General features: G+C 41.3%; 1 protein-coding gene across 4 annotated transcripts in view; it reads right to left on the minus strand.

The window, feature by feature from the left end:
* Positions 1-21004, minus strand: part of GPC3 (glypican 3) — a 429039-nt gene that overhangs the window by 190231 nt on the left and 217804 nt on the right. For all 4 annotated transcript variants that reach the window (XM_007666179.3, XM_029067025.2, XM_029067024.2 and 1 more), the window contains one exon: positions 14141-14835. In XM_007666179.3, coding sequence (XP_007664369.2) covers positions 14141-14835 — 695 coding nt within the window. The remainder of the gene's footprint in view (positions 1-14140; positions 14836-21004) is intronic.

Here is a 21004-nt window from a genome sequence, read left to right on the forward strand (position 1 = left end):
TGAAAAACAAGAAGCGGGCAAGTGTGTTAGCAGAAAAAATGAATAGCTTTAACCATTATGAACCTGTCCACTCAAGTGTGATGCCTGGGAAGGTATCGGTAAACCCATTTACAAGTACCCAAAAGAGTCCATGATACTTGGAATTAGCCAGGATTGCTTTCTGAAGAGTAAAATCATGCCAGGCCCAATTTATTTTCTATGGGAGTTGATGAAGGAGTTTTCCCACTGGGCACAACAGATGAACCTCATTCCTCATACTTCAAGACTAAGACCCGGCATGGAGCAACTGATTATGGTGATCGTGACTTCCACAGTGTCACTCTCACACTCTTCTTTTCCAGTCCATGTTCCCCCAGCAGAGAATGCAACAAGTGAGTCAGAGGCCTGCAGTGCAGCAGAGGGCAAAGGCTTTTAATTGTGCAGTCATGCAACGTGAAAACAAGGAGGCTGCTGCAAGTATAATCAATTTACAATTCCCTAAGACTTTTGATACTAGGCAGTAACATTCTCATCAATAAGATCATATACTGACCACTCCTACCTTATCCTTGTGCAGTAGAGCAGTGCATTTGCATGCTGCCACTGACCAGCACAACTAAATTATCCCTGATATTGCCAACAGTGTCCTGGGAAGCCATTAGAATTTTGTTTTCCTTACCCACCGTGCCCTTTCCATGTCCCTTGTACCCCTTAACAGCGTGGCTTGGTGGATAGAGCACGGGCTTGGGAGTCAGAGGTTGTAGGTTCTAATCCTTGCTCTGCTGCTTATCAGCTGTGACTTAGGGCAAGTCACTTAACTTCTCTGTGCCTCAGTTCCCTCATCTGTAAAATGGGGATTACCTTATACCTCCCCAGTGCTTAGAACAGTGCTTGGCATATAGTAAGCAATTAAGAAATACCATCATTATCATAACATATATTTAAACTCTGTTGGTTGCCATTACTTGCCATCTATTTTTTGTGTCTGTCTCCCCCATCGGCCTTTAAACTTCTTGAGGGCAGGAATTGTGTTCACTAACTCTCACTAACTCTACTGTACTCTCTCATGTGCTTAGGTCAGTGCCCTGAACATAGAAAGGAACAATAAATACTACTAATTGATTGATCCTTCTCCCCTTTCCTCCCTTTGTCCCCATAAAGCTCTGAACTCACCTCCACCTGGTCTACCCCAACCTGTAGCTAGGTCTTAGTAGGTAAAAATAAGTCCAAGTTCCACTTGACCACTTCTGCTTCCATCACTATCATGTTGGTTTCTTTGTTAGTGCTGCTGGAGAATCCACCCAGCAATCCCACCCACTTCTCTTTCCCCCTCCCTAAGAGTAATGCCCTGATCAAGTGGCAGGGAAAATTGGGATGGTGGGTGCAGGTAAGTAGTAAGGGCTAAGTACCTCAAAGACATGGACCACAGTTTTTCTTCCCAAGAGCCAAAAAGGTGCTCAAAAAATGCTATTGCAACTGAATGTGAAAAGCATGGTGTAGCAGACAGAGCATGGGCCAGGGAGTCAGAAGGACCTGGGTCCTAATCCTGACACTGCTACTTGTCTACTGTGTGACCTAGAGCAATTAATTTAATTTCTTTGTGCCTCAGTTACCTCATCTATAAAATAATAATAATAATAATAATAATGGTATTTGTTAAGCGCTTACTATGTGCAGAGCACTGTTCTAAGCGCTGGGGTAGACACAGGGAAATCAGGTTGTCCCACGTGGGGCTCACAGTCTTAATCCCCCTTTTAATAATAATGTTGGCATTTGTTAAGCGCTTACTATGTGCAGAGCACTGTTCTAAGCGCTGGGGTAGACACAGGGGAATCAGGTTGTCCCACATGGGGCTCACAGTCTTCATCCTCATTTTACAGATGAGGTCACTGAGGCACAGAGAAGTTAAGTTACTTGCCCACAGTCACACAGCTGACAAGTGACAGAGCTGGGATTCGAACTCATGACCTCTGACTCCAAAGCCCGTGCTCTTTCCACTGAGCTATGCTGCTTCTCCAGCCATGCTGTGGATTCAAACTGTGAGCCCCATGTGGGACATGGACTGTGTCCCACCTGATTAGCTTGTATCTACCCCAGTGCTTAGTACAGTGCCTGGCTCATAGTAAGTGCTTAATAAATACCATAATAAAAGAGCACTGTAGCTCAAACCCTCAAAAGCCATCACCTGTGACAGCCTTAAATGTGGAAGTGCCACTCAGGAACTCCTGCTTCACTCCTCAAAACTCCCCACAGGAGAGGTTTGGCCAGAGAAAAATATTGTTTATGCCTGCTTTAGATCTTACTATTTTGGAAGAAGGATGCATACCTGGCTAATGAGCAATAGCTTGGAATCCATCCAGAAGGGCATAATGATGGTATCCCACAAGGGTCATCCCTCCGACTAATACTGTTTAATATCCTTCTCAATTACCCAGATGATGGAATTAAAAATTGGCTCACTATGTTTGCAGATTAGGCCAAGTTAACAATAATTGTGATATTTGTTAAGCACTTACTGTGTGCCAGACACTATACTAAGCACTGGGGTGGATACAAGTAAATCAGGTTCGACACAGTTCCTGTCCCACATAGGGCTCATAGTCTCAATCCCCATTTTACATATGAGGTAACTGAGGCCCAGAGAACTGAAGTGCCTTGCCCCAGGTCAAACAGCAGATAAGTGGCAGAACCCATGACCTTCTGACTCCTAGGCCCATGCTCGATATCTACTATACCATGCTGCTTCTCTAATTAAGTTTGCTAACTACTTTGAGAGATAAAAATAAAATTTAACCAGACCTGAAAATTAAAGAAACATTCTATCAAAAGTTCTCTCACTCACACACACACACACAATAGGGAAACAACTGGCTAAGGAAAGGGACCACCAAAAAATACTTAGGAGTCACAGAAGTGTTTACTCAGCTTAAATATGAAAAATCAGAGTAGTGTACTATTTAAAACGTACTGCCATGGGGTATGTGGTATGTGTGGAATGCAGGGGCCTAGAAGTTATGGTTATGCTCTTCTCAGCACACTAGACCTTCATTACAGAAGTCAGACCAAGGCTGGGTCAGAAATTTTAAAAGAAATGTTCAGAGAAGAGTGGGTTGAGAGAAAAGCAACATGTGGGAGACCTAAGAAGGAAGGAAAAGCCTTTACAAGGACCAGTGTTTACCATCTTTACTGAGAACGAAGAAGAGATGGGCTTTAATCTTAGAAAGGGATTATCATTATTCATACAGCCAAACTGCTCGGCTGTCTGGGTGAAACATCCAGGACAGGCAATCCAGTGAGATGTTTTGTTGTACTGTGTTCCCCTTTTGGACTGGGAGCCCATTGTTGGGCAGGGATTGTCTCTATCTGTTGCCGAATTGTACAGTCCAAGCGCTTAGTACAGTGCTCTGCACATAGTAAGCACTCAATAAATACGACTGAATGAAAGAATGAATTGATGACTGTCTTTCCCTAGAAACAGAAAGCCAATTATCGGTCTGGGTCAATTAAAAGTGCAGATTTGATAGGCACCAGGGGATGAATGGAAAGAGGAAAGAGATCAATCAATCAATGGTATTCATGGAATTCTTTTTGGGTGCAGAGCACTGTACTAAGTGCTTGGGAGCGTACGGTACAGTTGGAAGGCATGATCCATGTCCCATAGGAGTTTACAATTTAATCGGGGAAAGAGTAAACTTGATTAAATTTTAAGGACGTTTCATCTATGTGACTGAAAGAACTACTCGGTTCCTTCCATGTTCTTCTTTTTAAAATAGTATTTGCTCTTCTTGAAAATCTAAGTTTGTTATCCATAAATCACCAATCGAATGGGACTCCTGCCTTCAAACCCAGTTAAATTTATCATTAGGATAGGTTTCAGGAATGGATTTGGCTTGTTGATTAAATTACCTTAGGTTATCCTATTTGATGTTTGATTTCAATAATTTGCCATGGTAACAGTAATATATTCTATGTCACGTACTGATTTTTTCTGTAAAAATGGAAGTGCAGTGAAAATTTTATTATCCAGAATGACTAGGTAACCCAAAGTTCTAATTAGTCAAAAAATATTGGTCAACTAAGAGTCACAGACTTTCTAGCAAGACATTTTGCCTAATTACGTAAAGGCTTCAAGAATACTTAAGTATTTTCTGGTTTATGTGCATAGTTACTATCCCCCAAAAAAACACCTAAAGTTTGGTAATTGGTTATCCTAAGAAATTATAAAAAGGTATAAAAACCTCCTCCATATCCAGTTTTCAGAAATATATGTATATATTTGTTATTTCTTGGTTAACTAACTAGAAGTCTTCTTCAGGTAAACACCTTGGTTTTAAATTTAGAGAGCATGGGCTTGAGGAAAATCAGGATTCAGGAGTTCACCCACTGGCAATCTGTAAATATGAACTTATATTACTATTATTTTTCTAGGAAAATCAGCAAATTAACATCAAGCTGTTTGGATTGCATAGTTCTTGAAGTGTCCCTGTGTCTTTTAATGGTCTCTATTTATGGCAGGAAGTACGAGCATACTGATTGCCATCACCCTTTCCTACATTCATGAACAAAATTAATTATTTGCAAAAGGCAAAATCACTAGATGCATCTTCAATCATAAAATGGTAATAGCAGCTTCTAAATATGATGGCTCTGTTTGCCCCTTGATCAGTCCTAGACATTTAGTCTTCAGTGTAGCAATGCAAATGTATTAGCTTTCTGAATTTTGTAAAGAAATTCTTTCAGTCTGGTAATTAGATGGATGTGATCCCTGCCTCCTGTTTAGGGAATGCACCACCACTATAATTCACTTTCCAAAAGGACATTTTATAAGGACATCATGGAATTTGTTCTTTCACTGAAGCTTCTTTGCCATTCATGTTCTCTCTTCTACACATTTGGTTCTGCTATAACTAGGATGACTAATCATCCAGTTTTGGTTTTTTTGTTTTTTGTTTTTTCTTTTTTTTACCAAGCAACCTGTTTTTCAGCTAATCTGTTCCCTTCCGGTATGGATAGTTACGTCTGACACCTATCCTGAATTGATATGGCACCTGCTGTGCTGACTTGGCTTTTTGTTTGGTATTTTTACTTTAAACAACCAAACTCCCTTCAGTGTGGCTCCAGCCCCTGGCCCAGAAATGTTCAGAGGGACTTGAGAGATGAAATCCAGCATAATAGCCCAAAACTGCATATAGCATGGAGACAGCCTGGGGCTGGGAATCAGAGGGTTCCACTACTGGTCTGCTGTGTGACCTTAGCACACCTTAAGCAAGTCACTTAACTTCTTTGCGACTCAGATTCCTTCATCTGCAAAACTGGGATTCAGCACCTATTCTCCCTCCTACTTAGACTGAAAGCCCATGTGGGACCTGATTATCTTGTATCTACCCCAGTGCTTAGTACAGAACTTGAGATATAATAAACACTTAAATACCACAATTATCATCATTAGAACCCAGGTCTTGTGATTCCCAGTCCTGTGCTCTCTCCATTAGATCATGCTGCTTCTCTCAATTTTTTCTGTTCAACATACAGCATATTTTGGAGTCCTGCATGGGCCAGAAATCTCCCAGTCCCAGCTACAGCCCCAGTCCCTGACCATCCCGAGTAGAGCCATGGACCGTCGGGCCCCATGCACAGCTCCAGGTAAAACCTCAGCTGAGCCTGAGTTTAACCAGACGTGGATCTGGGCCTCACATCTCAGGAAAAATCCTGAGCAAAGACAAGTCCCTCCATAGGCTGAGGTTTTGGAGAACCAGAATCCCAAGTGGGCAAAACCACTGCGTAGTATGGCAACTCTTCAGCTGCCAATAACAGCTTCATGGGGACCAGAGGCACAGAGGGTTGTCTGTCTCCGCTAACCCACTCAGCTTTGGCCAGGCCCACCCCCATACCCATGACTGGACTCGGCAGGGCCTTCAGGGAATGCCCAGCCCCCATAGGCCTCTATGAATGTACTCTCCCAAGCGCTTGGTACAGTGTTTTGCACCAAGTTCTCAGTAAATCCGACTGAATGAATGAATAAATGAATCTTCTCATTAGCAGGGAGCACCAGAGGCCTGGTTTGGCTTCTAACCAGGATTCCCTCTTGTAACAGAGACCATTAAGTGGCAAAAATATGAGGAAGAGTTTGTGAAAACGCTGTCATCTATCCCCTGAAGATCTAAAATCTTACTCCACAGTTATCAACTAAATAGTAGAAGTGATTTTAGGTGTCTAACTGGAGACATTAATTATGTATTAAGTCACTGCAATGTATGATTGCAGGCAAATGACTCTGCACTGAAAGCTTACTGCACAAATTTGGAGGGTATGTCCAAAAACCAGATCCTTAGAGTAAAAAATGAGTCCAAAGCGATAACACAAGTTAAAAACACTGACATCTTGGGTGGATTCTGCTCTAATTAGGCACAGATAAAGAAGCCACTGCCTTCAAAAATGCAAAAAAATTAAAATCAGTGACTGGTGAATGCCCAGTTTCTGCAATAATGAGTCAGACACCCACACAAGTACAACATAACCTGATACAATTATCATTGACGATCAACATATAATCTTTTCAATGGTTTACTGGCACACAAATGAACAGTGACATAATAACAATGTTTCCAGAATGCCATCTAGGAAGTTGGATGATACTTGCATACCAGAGTATTACAGTATTACAATATTTAATGCTACCAATAGGGCAGCAATAAACATCCCTCAAAACCACCTTCACCTCCACTATACCCTTAACTTCCCACCTCATCTTTATCCTCATTCCCAGCTGCCTCTAACTCTGTTGTATTGCTTTCTCCCAAGCATTTAGTAAAGTGTTCTGCACACAGAAAAGTGCTCACTAAATATCATTGATTGATCAGCATGGCCTAGTGGATAGAGCATGTGCCTGGGAGTCAGAAGGTCATGTGTTCTAATCCCTGCTCCGCTATTTGTCTGCTGTGTGACACTGGACAGGTTACTTCACTTCTCTGGGCCTCAGTTCCCTCAACTATAAAATGGTGATTAAGACTCTGAGCCCTATGTGGAACAGGGACTGTGTCCAACCCGACTATCCTGTATCTACCCCAGCTCCTAGAACAGTGTCTGGCACATAGTAAGTGCTTAATAAATACCACTATTACTATTATTTAAATTGCTTCTGCAGAGGAGGTCTCCTTTCTGGTTGCTAAATCTTCCCCAATCCATGTGAGTTTCTCATCTCTTAATTCTTGCTCCCACCCTTCTTACTTTCCTAACTGCCCTTTTCAACCTCTCAGCCCACTGCCCACTCCTCCTCTGCCTTCAGATAGGCTCACCCCCTTCTATCATGAAAAAATCCTACTCTGGATCCCACTGCACCCTTCTCCTATCCTACCTCCTTCTCCAGTCCAAACTCTTCTGTCCCCACTGTCTTTCTGTCCTCTAAAGCAATCAATCAATGGTACTTACTGTGCGCTTACTGTGCACAGAGCGTTCTAGTAAGCACTTGGGAAAATACAAGGCAACAGAATTGGTAGATGTGATCCCAGCTCAAAAGGAGGTTATTCTCTTTTTAACCTACGATGACCAAGGAGAGGACACTCTTCAAGATCCCAATAACTGATTTTATCCACGCACCACTCCTGTGAGGTAGGGAGGGGTGAGAATTATCCCCATTTTATAGAAGAAGAAATTAGATTCAGAGAGGCTATTGGGTCACAAAAAAATCTGAAGTGAAATTCACCTTTGACCCTCGGCAGTTTATAAAGAAAACAAAAGCAATGAAAATAAATTACCTGCAAATGAAATGAATAGGCTGAATTCACACCCGGAATACTATAGGCAGAGTCTAACAACACTGATCTGGCCAAAATTTAGTTAACAGCTGCTTGGCAATGCCCCAAACTTATCTGCATCACAGCTTTGTCTCTGTGATCTCCTTTCCATTTTCAGAAATTTCTTAGTAATTCCAGTCATTTACAGACCACTGTCTCAAGGGTAAAACACCTGGAGTTTCCTATTTCAAATTTGGCAGAAAAGAATATTAAGAGTAAAAGAGTCAAGAGGAAGAGTGAAGGAAAAGTGCCAATTTTGAGCAACATTCAATGAAGCACTGAACAAGCAAAAGTAACAAAAATATAGACGAATGCATTAAATGCTCCAGCATTATGGAGGAAAGTCAATCAAGGCACTACATTTGGTTAAGAAATATATAAAATTAAAAATAATCAGATGAGGATGGGAGTAATTACTTTGGGGAAAAAATAACAGCTGAAATTATGGAAACTTCTTTTTAAAAATCTAAGTACCTTTGGTTTAATTAAATAATGAATTATACATGAAATGGGAAAAATTTGTTGACAAAGAAAAGAGGCTAACATGAAAACCTTCTCTTTTTTTTAAAAGATGCCTAAAGCACTTTATAGTTTTTGGTAAGATAATGACAAAAACTTGTCTACCCAAACTGTACATATTAGGATTTACTTCAAGGTACATATGCCTGGAAGTTCAGTATGTGCAGATAAATTTTATAGTTTTTTTTGTCAAAACTATAAAAGAGCCACACTCAATAATCACTTGGAAACAAAAGTATTTATCCATGTTCTACAAAAGATTTGTTCATGAAAGTCTGTCTTCATACTACCTTAAAATGAAATTACTCTAAAGTACTGAATGGTTTATTTAGAAACAGCATCAATGCACAGCTTATTCCCTTGATAAATCTAAGTGGTCTTCAGAAATATGCACTGCCCTTACAATTAGCTAATTAAAACAGGGATTTAACTTTTATGCCACCTGCTGCTTTTCACCTAAAATAAGGATTAGTACTTTTAGAGTCATATTTTGCAATGCTACCAAGTGTCCACTTCCACAAACCCAAAATATGAGTCTCAATTTCTCATTTGCTGATTACTGGTAATTTCACTTATCTAGATTAGAACTGAGAGTCCAGGAATCTAGAGAGCTACAGCGCATACCTTAAACTACTGCCTTGGCTACAGAAAAGAAAGTCTTAAAACTTGACTTGCCTAAGATACCGATGATCTTCTGCCAAATTTATACAGTTAATTGTGCTTAGTCTCACAACCTGTATAGCTGCTTTTCATTTTCAAAAGTGATCCTGAGGGTGAAGACTCATTCAGGTTCCAAGCATATGGGATTGGCTGAAAAGATTCATATAGAAAGGTCACCCACTCATTCATTCATTCAGTATATTCAGGGATGGAGGTTATGGCTCACTGTCCTGCTCACCCCATTTTAAAAGCAATTATTAAATAGAAGACAGAACGGAGGAAGGGGAAAGTGGTGAGGGGAGGAGAGGGAATTATGGAACAGACAGTTCCTCTGTTTCTTCCATTTGGTTGTTCTTGCTGATTGCTGAAGCACAGCAAGAAAGAAGTTTGCTCTTTTTATTCTTCCCACATTTGCCTGTTGGCCATACAGATACAGCAGAGGGATCAGCACGAGGCATACATCAGGAAAAGGTGAAAGGAGCTCTGACCATTTCTGAAATTGACCGGACTCTAATGTTTAGATTGTGAGCCCATTATTGGGCAGGGATTGCCTCTATCTGTTGCCGAATTGTACATTCCAAGCGCTTAGTACAGTGCTCTGCACATAGTAAGCCCTCAATAAATACTATTGAATGAATGGTCAAGATATTGCATGAATTCCTTAGGTACTGATTTTCAGACACTTTCTGGTGATAAAAATATGTTTTTTAAAGCTCATATGTAATTTTAGACTAATTCCTACAGATTTGAGAATATAACTCCCTCTCAAATTCATGTCTGTATGCCAAATATAAGTAGAAATGCATTTGCAAATGCATTACAAAATGTCATATTTTCTAATAATATAAGAAAATAGCTCTCCCTTCTCCAATTACTCATTTCTGGGCCTATGGCACTACTGCAAGAGACAAAAATACTGGTTCTTTTCTCAGATATGCATTCCTTTTAACTGGTCTTCGGAACCTCCCCGCCACTAAGTTACTAAACTTACTCGGGTACTATATTTTTCCAAGGTGCACTCATCTTTCATTTATCTGACATCTGGTGGAAATGACTTTTGCAAAGGTCCCCTAAATTTGGCCCTGAATTAAAAAGCAACCAAGGAAATAATTAGCCACTAAAAAAAGGGATCATTAAATGGGATGATTGTGTTCATTTTACTGTAAAATATATTTTCTTAGCAAATGTGTTTTAAATGGCTTATACTGTGTATGGGGGCAATTAACAGTGGCTTCTACTTCAGCTGGATTGTGATAGACTCATATCTTTACATCTTTTAAAATACGCCTATAAAAATGTGTGTGTATGACTGTGTATATGCGCGTGTGCATGCATGCGTACATGCCACCCCCTTCAGTTCAAGGAGGACATTACTCCTAGAGAGTAATGCATTAAGCACTTGGGAGAGCACAATACAACTGAATTAGCAGACATGATCCCTGTCCATAATGAGCTTAAAATCTAGATGTGACTGATAAGACTAAATTATCTGATTTTTGCACGCTTAACTAGTCTGCTTTCTGCTGCCTTTCCCAAGTGCTTAGTACAAATACTCTGCATATAGCAAACACTCGCTAAATACCATAGATTAATTGACTGCAGTCACTTCATTTGAGACTTTACTTCTTTGTACCTTTAAAGTTTTTTCCCCTACCCTCCATTTTAGCTCCCCACAGAACATTTATTTGGGTATTCTGATACTGTTCATTCCTCTCATTTGTCAGCCCATTAAAATACAATATGATTGGCAATGCAGGTGATATGATTATGTTCACTTCATTATTTGGGATCCCACCTTTCCAACTGATGTCAAATATTGCATAGTGGTGGTGGTGGTCTGTAGAAAAAGGATGAGATTTTGTGCAGAACTATTGAGAAGATTGTGAAACAAAGGGTCAAAAACAAAAACAGCACTAGTCACTGTAAACATCAGCCCAGCAACGTTTCGGTAAACACAGTGTGGTAACTGCCTGGGCCTTTTCAGCCATGCTTTGCAGCCCTAAGTAAATTTCTAGGGCATTGCCTTCAAATGTAACAGACATGAATGCACATGACAATTAGCACCTGGCCTAAAAGAACACTGGATGTTTGCCTAAGCACACAAAACTGCTTCAATGTACTCTTCCAAGTGCACAGACCAGGGCTCTGCTCACAGTAAGACCTCAATAAATAAAGACTGACTGATTGACAAGAAAACCTGCTCTTTCCACTGCTAGCAGCTCCTCATTTACAATGTCTATCATTTGATTCCATCCTAAGTGCCAGGTTAGAATAATCTGACATTAAGGCAATGTTTTTTTGCATGGAATTCATGTCTGTTCAGTTAATAATAACAATTGAGATATTTGTTAAGTACTTCTATGCCAAACATAGCACTAAGGGTTGATTTAGAAACAAAATAATCAAATCAGACCCAGTGCCTATCCCTCTGGGGGTCTGCACTCAGGGGGAGAAGGGGAATAGTTATTTAATCCTCATTTTACAGGAGAGGCAACTGAAGCACAGAAAAATTAAGTGACTTGCTCAAGGACACACACATAATCATTATCAGTTTAATGCTACATTTGAGTTTTCGGTTTTTAGAATGTCCTAAAAATGCAAATGTACCATTATTCTGTAAAAACTAGTTTTACAGATGAAATGAGATGTTCATTTATAAATGTCACCAACAGAGAAAGTTCTGATATTTTATATACCTGATCAAAGATTATTTTTGCCAGTCAGATCTCAATCCTCACTCCATTCCCACATACCCCCTCAAGATATAGGCTCCTAAAGAAAGCTCTTTCCAAAAAAAAGACAGGAAACAAGAAGAAGGTGATATTCTTTCCTGAGGGACCAATCCACCCTAAAACCTTGTTTGGGAAGTATAGCTAGAAGGGATGAGACTAGAAACACTGCATTCCTCATCAGTCAATGGTATTTAAGTGTTTCCTGTATGAAGAACACTGTACTACTTTGGAGAATGCAGCGTAAGTTTAAGACATGATCCCTGCTCTCTGAAGATTTACAATCTAAATGGAGAGGAAGAGGGAAGATGTAGGCTTCTGACAACAGTGGCAGCCGAAGGAAGAAAAAGGATATAATAGCTGGTAATACAAATATAACAGGATAAGTGAGCTGAATAATTGGGTGTACAATATGTGTAGGTATATAGATAAGTGCTGTGGATGAGAAATATTACATAAGTGAAGAGAGCAGCTGTTGGGTTGACAACTTCAGGGAAGGCTTCTTGGAAGAGATGGGATTTTTGGAAGACTCTTAGAACAGGGAGAGCTGAGGCCTGTCATATTTGAAAAGAGAGAGAGTTTCAGGCATGGGGGACGGAGAGAGAAAGGAGACAAGTGGGAAAATCAAGAGCAAATTTCAATTGGAATATACCAAATGTTCAGTTTCCCATTAGAGTTAGGACAGTAACTATACAGCTATAAGAGCCATAACAGCCTCCTGATTAATTTCCACAGGCAGCCTGGTGAGGCCAGCCCTGCCACTGCAAACACTTCTTGACTTCTGGGATTGTCTGGTGACATACACGCAGCAATTTCCCTTTACTAATCTGGAATAATGATCAAATCCTAGAGTTGGAAGGGAAATCCATTGGTCATCTGGAACAACCCTTTGTTTCTAGGCAGAAAAATGATTAGGCAATAGAATTAGGAGAGACAAAAGTCTTGGTCAAGTGGAAAGAGCACAGGCCTGGGAGTCAGAGGACCAGGGTTCTAATCCCAGCTCTGCCTCTTGCCTTTTTGTTTGACCTTGGGCAAATCACTTAAGTTCTCAGTATCTCAGTTTCATCATCTGTAAAATGGAGATTAAATCCTACTACTACTAAGAACTGTGGTATGTGTTAAATACTTCCTATGTGCCAGGCCCTGTACTAAGCCCTAGGATAGATGCAAGATAATTACGTTGGACACAATTTCTGTCTTACACAGGGTTTACAGTCTAAGTAGGGGGAGAAAAAGCACTGAATCCCCATTTTCAGATGAGGAAATTGAGGAATGGAGAAATTAAGTGGCTAGTCCAAGGTTAAACAGCATACAAGTGGCAGAGTTGGGATTAGAACCAAGGTTCTCTGATTCCCAGACCCATGCTCTTTCCACTAGATCAGGCTAACTCCCTCCCTGGGAATCAGAAGGTCATGGATTACAATCCCAGCTCTGACACATGTCTGCTGTGTGAACCTGAAAAAGTCACTTCACTTCTCTATGTCTCAGTTACCTCATCTGTAAAATGGGATTAAACTGTGAGCCCGACAAGGGACAGGGACTGTGTGCAACTCGATTTGCTTTTATCCATCCCAGTGCTTAATGTGGTGCCTGGCACACAGTAACCAACTTAACAAATACCATTGTTATTATTACTGAGACCTTGAGTTCCATGTTGAATAGGGCCTATGTCTGACCTGATTATCTTGTCTCCAACTGTAGCAACTGGCAGATAGTAAGTGCTTAACAAATACCCCAATTCTTCTTCTCATTTAAGTTTTCCATAAGAGCCTCTGGGATAAGGATTCTACCTAACTTCCCTAACAGCCAGGGAGCCTATTCTGGTGTTTGATCACCTTTTTAACAAAGAAGTTCTTTCATCTAATAATCTGAAACTGGAGTTTAAATCCATTCCCTTTTGCTCTGTCTTTTGTGAACATTATAAGTCGCTTTTTTTAATAATTTTTTTTTTATCCTTGTTCATTTCATCCTTTCAAATCATTTAAGATCCACCTGCACCTAACACTCTACTGAGTGAGCAAAACAATGATAGTCTGTACCCTCAGTGAGATCAGCATCTACATCTGACTTTAATGATACAGCTATCCAAACCATCAAACTGATTACATTTATATTATGTACAAAGATTAAATGTATTAAAGAAGGGGGAGTTATGGGTAAAAAAACAGTGATGAGATGGTAAATTTGCTACAGTTACTGACCAAGTATACTTCACTATATCCTCAACCTAAAGAGGGAGCCTAGAGAATTCTTTGCTATATGTAACAAAAGTAGTAACAGTAGAGATGATTCACTGTGCTTTTGTGCAGAAACGTGGGAAGCCTGCTTTCATGGCGGGGAGGGAGGGTTCCCTTCTCCCTTGCCCACAGTTGGTCAGCTCTTCACCACTCTACCTCCCCCAATTCACCGTTGTGTGCCAGTTAGACAATCAGCTACTATAAATTACTTTTAGGAACTCACTGTTGAGGACAGCTTTCCTCCGTTCTTCTGGACGTACAGAACCGAGTCTCGTATCAGTGAAAACAGATTGAGCAGGACGTGCTCCATGTCATATATTCCCCGCATGCCTTTAACAAGCTCTTCCAGAGAACGAATGTATTCTCTCCAGTATCTGTCAATCTCCACCACGCTAGCCAGGCACCCTTGAGTTATAACTTTGCAGTAACCAGCACAGGGCTTAGCCATCATGAGACTCTGGCAATAGGGGCAGTACCACATCCTCAGCAGTGTCCGTCCACAATCCTTGCTGAACTTCAAGTGATCGGTAGTGTTTATGATCTCAATCCCAAGGTTCAAGGCCTGAAGGAAGACTCGGGTGGCCTGCAGTGACTTTGACACTTGGGTCATCATCATCTTGGGAAAGTTTCCAAAAACTTTCAGATCCCTCCTCGCTCCCCGCAGGCATTCTGTCATTTCCAAAGAGATTTCGGGGAAGCCTGGGTTAATCAAGTGCGAAAAGATAGCCGGAAACAGACCGTCAAAAAATTCATTTATCATGTCATTCACGCTGATGTCAGAACCCAGAATATACAGTGAGACGTCTGTGAAAAGTTCCCCAACAGATTTAAACGCTCTTGGGGCCATGTTCTGGTACTGGTTCTTGAACATGCTGTTGGTGTAGTTCCTTGCATGTCGAACGACAATTTCAAAGGCTTCTGTAAAACAAAACAAAACACCTGCAAAATTAAAACCCAAAAATCTGGAGAAGGGAGAGAGGAGGCAATATAAATAGTGATTTTTCTGTTGCTAAAATGATTTGAGGTTGCATTTATCCTTAAATAATTGACTCTTCTCCATCTCTGCCTTTGTCCCTCCATCTGAATTTGTTGGCTCCTGGAAATCAATAATACTTTAAGTAGTTGAAGTCCACAAATCTGAGATGCCCATAAATTCTTAAATTCACAAATTACATTTCAAATGACAAAAGCCGAGATCTAGTTAATATTTTGTTTTGTTTTGGTGAAAATATTGATTTTAAAATGGGCTAAATGAGAAGTTATTTTTCTTTCTCCTATTGATTTATTTGGTTAGATAAAAATTCTATTCCAAGACTCATTTTAAGACAGAGATAAATATCTAACAGCAAACTATACACTGTAAAAAAAAGACATGTTATAGTTTAAGCCTTTTTTAGCTCTGGAGGAAAAAGAAATAATAACTGTGTTATTTTTTAAGCACTTACTTTGTGCCAGACACTGTACTAAGCACTGGGGTGGATACGAGTAAATCGGTTTGGACACAGTCCAAAGAAAACACTCACAGAAAAATAAGAGCAACCAGGAATTTAATAATTCATTGAAAACTGTCCCCAGGTTTAAGAAAAACTTTATGGTGGAATTTCTGTACTGAAAATGGAATTTATGCCAAAAAAGAATTACCTGAAAAGAAAAACAAAAGACTATCCAATTTTTATTTAAGTAGTAGAACATGGAGAGAAAGCAGCTTGCAGGTCATAGGTGATTCAGATTCCATGATGATTTTAAACTTTGGCCACTCTATTATGCCAGTTACTAATGACTGCATTCACTCATATTCCCACTGTCACAAGGACCAATTAGTGGATGGGTTTGATAGAGAGGGCTGACTACCACTACCTCATTTCCCCAAAATTGTCTGAGAGCAGTCAGACTTAAATTACTTTAAATTAATACTAGATTCAGATCGGCGTCCTACTAGCATCCTGTTATGAAAGTGAAAAACATTTTGAAACAAATCAGTTCCCTTGAGTGGAGGAAAAAGCCCATCACAAATTGCCTGAATCATTAAAATGTAGCTCTCCCCATCTTTCCTTAGCTTTCTTATGAGCTCCTAAGGTACGTAACAGATGTGCTCCCAACAAGCCCAATTCATGAGCCTTGAAAGACCAAACAATTCCCCCATTCAACCTGCCTAAGAGCAATGCAGGAGAAGCCTTCTTGGGATCACTTTGCCCAATGGGCTGGTTCTAAGGTGTAAGTGGCACAGATCCAGGTTCTCTTCCACCATCTGTCCTTGGTCCCCCACAAGGTAAAATACAACCATTTGATTCACCAGTGCCTACTAAATTCCTAAGCAGATTGTAAAGATGCCAAAGAAACTCCACCAGGTTGCCAAAACCATTCCAGAAAGTTAATTTACCTTTATACCAACTGCTGCCATGTTTTTCCACAGGGTTTCAAAAATATGTCTGCATTATATAACCCTCGGATGTAGTCTTTCACTGATCTTTTCCTCTTCATTCTCATACTGACCTGAAGAAGAGACCACTGAGCAAAGAAAATGCTCTATTGATAGGGGGATGTGGGGCTTTGTTGTTTAAATATTGTACACTTTTTGTGTTAGTTTCTGCTGCTGGAGATGCTGGATCCATACATTTAATAGAAATTGAAAAAGCTCATAAAATCTCTTGCAGAAAGAATGACAATACAGAGAATTTGAGTGGTTTACTTTCCTGAACTGCTCACAAGGGCCATTACCCTCACTAGCCCCTATTCTTAGCTCAATGGTCCATTTGCCCCCTCCCTTTCCTGTTTGAAATGCAATGGACCACACCTTAATCAAGCAGGAAAGGTTGGAGGAGCCAGGCCAGGGAAAAAACAGTTTCTTTAAACCACCTGAGGCTTCCTAAATTGGAGTGCAGAACTAGAATACTGCCAGGAAGTTCAGTCCACTGATCCTTTTTTCCTTTTTTGACCAATTATAATATGCACATCACCTGGGAAATTATTTTGTCAGTTTCTCAATTGAGCAAGAGTTCAAAATTATGTCCAGGAGAACAAAAATTTGGAAAGAAACATTATAAAATGCTCTGCACACTGTAAGTGCTCAATAAATACAACTGATTGATTTGTTGGTAAAATGACATCCACTCTTGCCAATTTGTTAACTCAATAAACCCTTCCCCATCACCTCAACTCACTCCCTTTGCTCTTCCCCCCTTCTCCCCGCCCCACAGCACTTAATAATGTTGGTATTTGTTAAGCGCTTACTATGTGCAGAGCACTGTTCTAAGCGCTGGGGTAGATACAGGGTAATCAGGTTGTCCCATGTGAGGCTCACAGTCTTAATCCCCGTTTTACAGATGAGGGAACTGAGGCCCAGAGAAGTTAAGTGACTTGTCCAGAGTCACACAGCTGACGAGTGGCGGAGCCGGGATTTGAACCCATGACCTCTGACTCCCAAGCCTGTGCTCTTTCCACTGAGCAATGCTGCTTCTCTGTACATATATATCTAGAGTTCTATTTATTTTTATTGATACCTGTTTACCTGTTTTGATGTCTGTCTCCCATCCTCTAGACTGTAAGCCTATTGGGGGCAGGGATTGTCTCTACTGCTGTATTGTACTTTCTAAGTGCTTAGTACAGTGATCTGCACACAGTAAGAGCTCAATAAATATGACAATGAATGAACAAATGAACAACAATCAAAGAAGAAAAATAATTTGGCAATGATTAAAAATGGGAAACAGCAGGGCCTAGGAGAGAAAGCAAGGGATTGGGAATTGGGCAATCTGGGTTCTAATCCCTGCTGTGCCACTGCCTGCTGTGCAACTTTGGGCAAGCCCCTTAACCTCCTCATGCCTCAGTTTTCTCAACTGCAAAATGGGGGTGAAATACCTGCATTCCCCTCTTTTTAAAAGTGCAAGCCCTTTGTGGCACAGGGACTGAGTCCAATCTGGTTATCCTATATCTTTCCCAATCCTTAGCAGAGTGCTTGGCACTGACAGCATAATATATACCATCATTATAAAATAACTGATATTCAATGTTCAGTAATTACACAGCTTTTATTCCTGGTACATGTTATGTAGTATCAATTTTTCTTTTTGGGAAATTTCAAACAGGTAAATGACCACTCTTAAAAATGAACAGAAATGCCAATAACTCTTTATCTGGGACATCAGAATTGCCTATTTCTCTTTCAGCCTGAATTAAAGCTATCACATAGGAATAAAGGATCAGAGAATGCATCCATTCAAAAGACTCAGAATGTAGTTGGAGAGCTTTCCTTGAAGCTCTGTTCAGGCCTCAGCACCCTTCCTGATCCCAGCCTAATTCCAACCAGTAACTGGCCCCAGGCTGTGATATGTGAACTCTGTGCTGAGCACCGTGAGCCACACCAGATGGGAGTGGATCCACAGAAGCAGTGTGGATCAGTGGCAAGAGCCCAGGCTTGGGAGTCAGAGGTCATGGGTTCGAATCCCGGCTCTGCCACTTGTCAGCTGTGTGACTGTGGGCAAGTCACTTCACTTCTCTGTGCCTCAGTTACCTCATCTGTAAAATGGGGATGAAGACTATGAGCCTCACGTGGGACAACCTGATAACCTTGTATCTACCCCAATGCTTAGAACAGTGCTTGGTACATAGTAAGCGCTTAAATACCAACATCATCATCATCACATTGGAATAGAACATGTGGTACCTACCTACAAGGGCCAGGTACAAAGAGTTCAAGCCCAAACCAGGAGAGCCCCAAGGCAAGTCAAGGTGGGTTCAGGCACTCCCCAGTGAACCCTGAAGACTGGTTTGTTTCAGGGGATTTTCACTGGAAAGGGGGGATGAAGTCAGCTGCTTGGGTACCGTTTTGGGTCCTCGTTTTGGCTACCCTTACTTGGCCTAAACAGCGCTCCCTATGAGGCAGTTTAGTGCCAATTGGCATGCTATAAAAATGAGGAATAAAAAATGAGGAATGAGTTTACAACAGAGAGAACACATGTCAGAACCCCAATGTATTCAACTTGGGGATGATCTCTGTTTACAGAGTGAACAGGGTTAGACAGGGAGCTGTACCAATTACTCACTCAGGGAGTGACCAAGTGTACTTAGTCATTCCCGGCCTTTTTCTTGCATTTGCAAGCAGTCATTTGTTATGCAAGTTAATACCTTCTCTCTCTCTTAATTTTGGTATGCTTGACAGTGTCCTCCTGTCTCTCTCATTAGACTGCATGCTCCTCAAGGGCAGGAACCATATCTTTTACTTGTTAAATGTCACTACATTTCTAATATAGTGCTGGGCACTAAGTAGGTGCTCAAACTATGCTAGTGATCACAGGAGCCCCAGCACAGGTGGTCCTCCACACAGGTGCAGTGATTCCAGATGGTAAATGCGGCTAGAGGCTCCCACAGCCAACTGGACACCTGAGCCTGTGCAGGGGTGCCACCTGGCAAAGAGGGCAAATCATTTCCAGGCCTGCCTGGGCTCAGTGTTCCAAGTCTCCTCTTGGAAGAAATATGCCCTTCCACTGCTGAAGTGACTCCTATTTCTGCTCCCCTTCCTCTCACTCAATCTTTAGTGCCTACTATTTGAAGAGCAATGAACAAGGGGGCAGACATGCATTCCCACCTTCTGTGAAAATCTGCTGTTTATGGGCCATGTTTTCAGACACATGGGACTCTCAGGGTGGGACTCTCACAAGATTAGAGGCCCGAAGGAATGTATGTGCAAAATTTGAACAGGTGACACAGCAGGAGTGGTCCAGGGCACAGCCCCCTAAAAACCAGAACCCGAGACAACCCTGACGTCACTGACACACAGCCTGACATGATGAGGTCATGAAGGTACGATTTTGGAAGGAATCCGCCCAATTTGGCCCATACCAAGGGTTTCCCCAGGATACCCCAGCCCCGCCAAATGCTCCACAGACAGTGCGCTCCTATCCCAGGTGTGTGTCAACTCATTCATTCATTCAATCATATTAACTAAGTGCTTACTGTGTGCAGAGCACTGTACTAAGCACTTGGGAACTCCGGATTGGAGCTGTGGGCCTCAGCAGTGGGAGCAGCAGAAAAAGGAGAATGGGATCTGAAAATCTAAACAACAGAAGTAAAAGTTTCCAATAACAGTAGTAGTTATAATAATAACAACAATGATATTTGTTAAGCACTTGGTAAGTGCCAAACATTGTACTAAGCGACAGGATGCATACAAGTTGATCAGGCCGGGCACAGTCCCTTGTCTCATACAGGGCTCGTGATCTAAATAGGAGGGAGAACAGATATTTAATCCCCATTTTACAGATGAGAAACTGAAGCATAAAGAAGTCAAATGACTTGCCCATCATCACCCAGCAGGCAAGTGTAAGAACTATTAGAACCCAGATCTTCTGACTCCAACATCAATGCTCTTCCCATGAGGCCAAGTTGCTTCCTGGCAAGGAATATACCTGCTGAAATCTGGACTGTCTAGTTTAAAACTGGACAAAAGTCCATCCTAGTCACTTGTGTCATAAAACAGCCAGGCCATCTTCCCCAAGGCTGACCCATGCAGCTCAGAGAACCTGTAAGATCTGGGGCTAGCTACACCCTTGTCCAGCCGAATTGGACTGAACTCCTGACAGTCCCAAACTGCCCGACAGTCTGAGGACCATGGGTCAGTCAAGTTCCAGGTTTCCATACCAACCAAAACTGTTCCAACAGGACCCCAGCAACCAGTTACAAACTTGTTGGCACAATCCAGACTAGAGGAAAAAGTTGAAGACCCACTTTAAGCCTTCAGAAATCTGATCCAGAAGTCAACAAGGCTTTGAGGGAGGAGCAGGCCAGAAGCAACAAAATCTATGGATCAGGACACTGTCAAGAAGAGGCTGGCAAAAGGAGCTTTTGTTTGGATGGGCTTTTTCCTGCACCCCAGGGCCAGAAGTCAAGACAATGCTGGCCCTCCTGGGGGAATCTTATTAAGGAAAGGAAGTGTCTCATAAAGTACAGGCCCAGGACTAATCTTTTCACTGAAAATCAGACTGCACTGAGTGAACTAAAGAAGGAGAAATAGGTTAGGGATGGTACAGTGCAACCCTTCCATTCCACAAGGGAGAAAGTCCATTTAAATTCAAGGACATCAAAAAAAATG

Source organism: Ornithorhynchus anatinus, chromosome 6, assembly GCF_004115215.2.
Source record: "Ornithorhynchus anatinus isolate Pmale09 chromosome 6, mOrnAna1.pri.v4, whole genome shotgun sequence".
Lineage (NCBI taxonomy): Eukaryota > Metazoa > Chordata > Mammalia > Monotremata > Ornithorhynchidae > Ornithorhynchus > Ornithorhynchus anatinus.